At 42.9% G+C, this 3864-nt stretch overlaps 1 protein-coding gene across 1 annotated transcript; it reads left to right on the forward strand.

The window, feature by feature from the left end:
* Positions 1-5: 5 nt before the first annotated feature.
* MBLAC2 (metallo-beta-lactamase domain containing 2) lies at positions 6-3327 on the forward strand (the record flags this gene model as incomplete). Its single annotated transcript, XM_009997837.1, has 2 exons — positions 6-36; positions 2942-3327. Coding segments are annotated over 2 exons (417 nt in total), but the record flags the coding sequence as incomplete, so codon positions are not given.
* Positions 3328-3864: the final 537 nt, after the last annotated feature.

Consider the following 3864-nt stretch of genomic DNA (forward strand, 5'->3'; position numbering starts at 1 on the left):
CCCCCCCCGTCCGGCCCACCCGCCTGTTGCAGGAGGGTAAGGGAAGGGCCCCGGGGCGCCTTTCGTGGGGGGTCTCGTCTGAAGGGGGTCGTGGGTTTAGTCTGTTATTTATATATTGGGTCTGGGGGGGGAGGGGGGGGTGATGGAGCAGCTGATGCGCGCGGCTCCGCTTGTAGAATCACAGAATGGTTTGGAAAGGGCCTTAAAGATCATCCAGTTCCAACCCCCTGCATGAGCAGGGACACCTCCCACCAGCCCAGGTTGCTCCAAGCCCCATCCAACCTGCCCTTGATTCCAGGGATGGGGCAGCCACAGCTCCTCTAGGCAACCTGGGCCAGGGTCTCCCCACCAAGAATCTTTTCCTAATGTTTATCCCTCTTCCAGTTTAAAGCCATTACCCCTTATAGGGGCTATATCTATATAGGGTGATACCTGTCTATAATAAATACATGTAATATAAACACATGGTTGGAAGAGAATCCTGGTCTAGTGGTTCCCTGCTCATGGCAGGGGGGCTGGAACTTGATGATCTTTGAGCTCCCTTCCAACCTTAATGGTTCCGTGATTCTATGATAATAAATGCATGTAATAAATTTGTGTAGGGCAATACTTAAATCGGTGGGTTTTTTTCACTTAACATTCGGTCTCTGCAACCGACTTTGCAGAACCTGTGAGGCATCTGCAGTCCTCGGCATGAGATGAAGAAGAGATGCAGTGGGTTAAATTCTTGTCTCTGCTAGTTATGAAAATATTAACAGGGACAGAGAAAGAGGCATAAAATAGCATGTGCTTGCCTGATCTGTTTGCATGTTGATGAAGGATTTTTACCGTAATGTGAGTGACTAATTGAGCACCCCAGGTTTAGCCTTAGGCTTCTTAACAGTATGGCACCATAACAATCAGTTCTGGCATCTGGTGGCCCTTATTATTTATAAATTCTCAAGGCACAGCAGTGTAAAGAACAAAGCAATTTATTGAAATACATACTGTGAAGAATAAGGTTTTTTGCTTTGCAGAATTTATGTAACTGTGACACTTAAAGTGGCTTGTTACAGACTGAGAAACTCCATTTTGTCTCTCATAGGTAACAATGACTGGGTTATTTTGGCAACAAACAAGCTAACTCTGCAGTGTGGTGCAGCAGGAGTTACAGGGTGGCTGGCTGTCAGACAGGTGACACCTTTTGCAGGGGACTTAATCCCTTTTGGGGTCCATGAGACTGTCCCACAAGGGTTCTTGGAAAAGCAGAACTGAATTTACTGAAGACTTCACAGGAGATCTGATGTGACATTTAACTATAGTCCATCAACACAAGTTTAAATTGTTACTCTTTTTTTTTCTTTAAAAGGGATGAATTGTTAAAGTAATTTGTAAAAGAACAAGCGCACTTGCTGTCAAAGCAAGATCAGATTCTAAGAAAGCCATTTTTAAGACATACTGCACGGAAATGGCATTGTCACCTCAGTGCTTGTTGGGTCATTGCTCTGGGGTGAGGTGACAACAGGCTGGAAACACAGGATGTGAGACAGACAGTATTCTGTTATAACCCAAAGCTGCAGCATTTACTTGTACACTGTCGGCTTCATTAATTGAGTTTAGTTTTTGCATTACCTTAGTCTTAACAGATCTTCCAAGCACCTTTAATTTTGGCTGTTCTAGCTAAAATTGCATTTACTTGCATTGTGCCTTACCATCTACTGCTTTATAAGGCACTTGTGTCTTCTCAAGGCTCACAGTTTCCTTCAGCTGTCCCAGTCCTTTATTATGATTTTTTTTTTCTTAAATTGTATGCGTTTCTTCTTTAAATTTCTCTCTCCCTGAAAGAGAATTTGGCAAAAAATTCTTTCTGATAATTTTGAAACTGGCTGCGTTTGCAAACTTCGGGATCTGATACCCTTTTGTGTATAGCACAGCTAGCTCTCCAGTGATTTCCAAATGCTCTTCTAGCATTTTCAACAGTCCTTTTCAGTACCAAAGGTCCTGTCACAGAAGATGTGCCTTTCAAGAGTTAAATACCTCTGGGCTCGCTGAATTATTTGTAAATTTGTAGCATGCCTGTCTCTGGTGTTAGGCTCATCTGTAACTTCTGTATTTCTAATACAGTAAAGCTTTGGTAGCTTTTTCTTGTTCTCCTTGGAGCTTGAAGTGCATATTACCAGTTTTAAGGCTCAGTTTGGGATGGTCTGGATATTACTTCTTTTAGAACTGTTTCATATAGTTGTTAAGGTGAGAAAGCTGCTTATATGTTGGTCTTCTTTCCCTGTGTAGCCCTAAAGTTTACATATTTACCACCTGTAAATTAATGAGTTTTGCACATTTATAATTAGCTGGCATTACAATTTAAAATCAACAGCAGAGTTATTTGGCCTGTTCTCCATCCCTAGATTGACTTTATGCTCAAAGTTGCAGTCCAGTGGCTAGTACAGTGAAAAGGTATTCATATTTAATCTGGCAAAAAGAAAGAACTGAGGTTAAGGGAGTTCTGTTCTAATAGATCTGAATGAGTGAGATGACAGTATATGGAGACCAGTCTTGGTTCTCCTCCAGCAATTCATGTTGTGATTCTTTGCCGTTCAGAAGTAACAGCTGTGCAATTCTAGGCAAATAAATTGAGGGTAAAATGGTAATAAATTGTGAAGTACTTGCAGACTTTCAAAGGAGACCCAGCTTATGTGTGTTTTGTTTCCTCTTTTACTTTCTCTATCACCTTTTTCACATGGTTTATTTTATTAGGGTGGGAGCAGTTTCAACTAATACAGCCTGTGCTAACTGTAGATACGATTGGAAAATAAAATAATGTCAAGTGGATCTTTTGGGTGTCTCTTTGGCACTCACCAGGAAAATGAATGTCTCTTGGCCATTGCTGTGGACATACAGTACGTTTTTTGTGGTGTTTAATACACATGATAAATGTGTTTTCCTGTAACACCTTTGCTTGCAGGGGATGTGATCAGCCTTGGAGACAGAGACCTTACTGTCATGCACATGCCTGGTCATTCAAGGGGCAGTATTTGCTTGCACGACAAAGACCGTAAGATCTTGTTCAGCGGAGACGTGGTGTACGATGGGTCCATGATTGACTGGCTTCCCTACAGCAAGATCACTGACTACGTTGCAAGCTGCCAGCGCCTCATGGACCTAGTGGACAGAGGCCTCGTGGAGAAGGTCCTGCCTGGGCACTTCAACATATTTGGGGCAGAAAGGCTGTATCGGTTAGCTTCCAACTACATTGCACAAGCTGGATTTTGTCACAAGGTTTCTACTTGTGCCATGAGATCCATCGCGAGCATAGCGCTCCGTATCACCAACCCCAGAGTCAGTTCTTAGTGACCAGTTCCCTGCTGAGAACCCACATGGCTTGTGAAAGTGTTGACACAAGGAAAGGCAGTGTGCATTAGTGAAGGTGGCAAATTGGTATAGATCTGCTGCAAGTATTCTCCCTATTTTTGCCTACTTTATTGCTATTTTTATAAAAAGTGCAGAAGCTAATAATAAGCTTTAGCCAAAGCTAACTTTTTTTTTTTTTTTTTCAGAGCATGTTTGCACATGTATTGTGATTGAAATATATTGTTTTGGTTTGGTGTTCATCCTGACAGATGTGTATATGCCAAAATGAGAGGTTTTGCATTCGTGCCTGAAACCTTGTTGATGTAGCACTAGCTTTGTGAGTTTTCATTCAGCTCCTGCTCAGGTTTGGGCCTCACACAGTTCATCCCAAGACCTGGTGTGTGCTGGGAGCAGCACCATTAGGTCAAAGCAGGAGCAGCACCTGTACAGGATTCAGTGGGCAGAGAGAGGTAAGGGCCATTCTGCAGCCTTTCTCACCTGAAGCTCAGTGTCTGCTGCACCGGTCACCACCTGCAG

Source organism: Chaetura pelagica, unplaced genomic scaffold (genome assembly GCF_000747805.2).
Source record: "Chaetura pelagica isolate M959 unplaced genomic scaffold, ChaPel_1.0 scaffold84, whole genome shotgun sequence".
NCBI lineage: Eukaryota > Metazoa > Chordata > Aves > Apodiformes > Apodidae > Chaetura > Chaetura pelagica.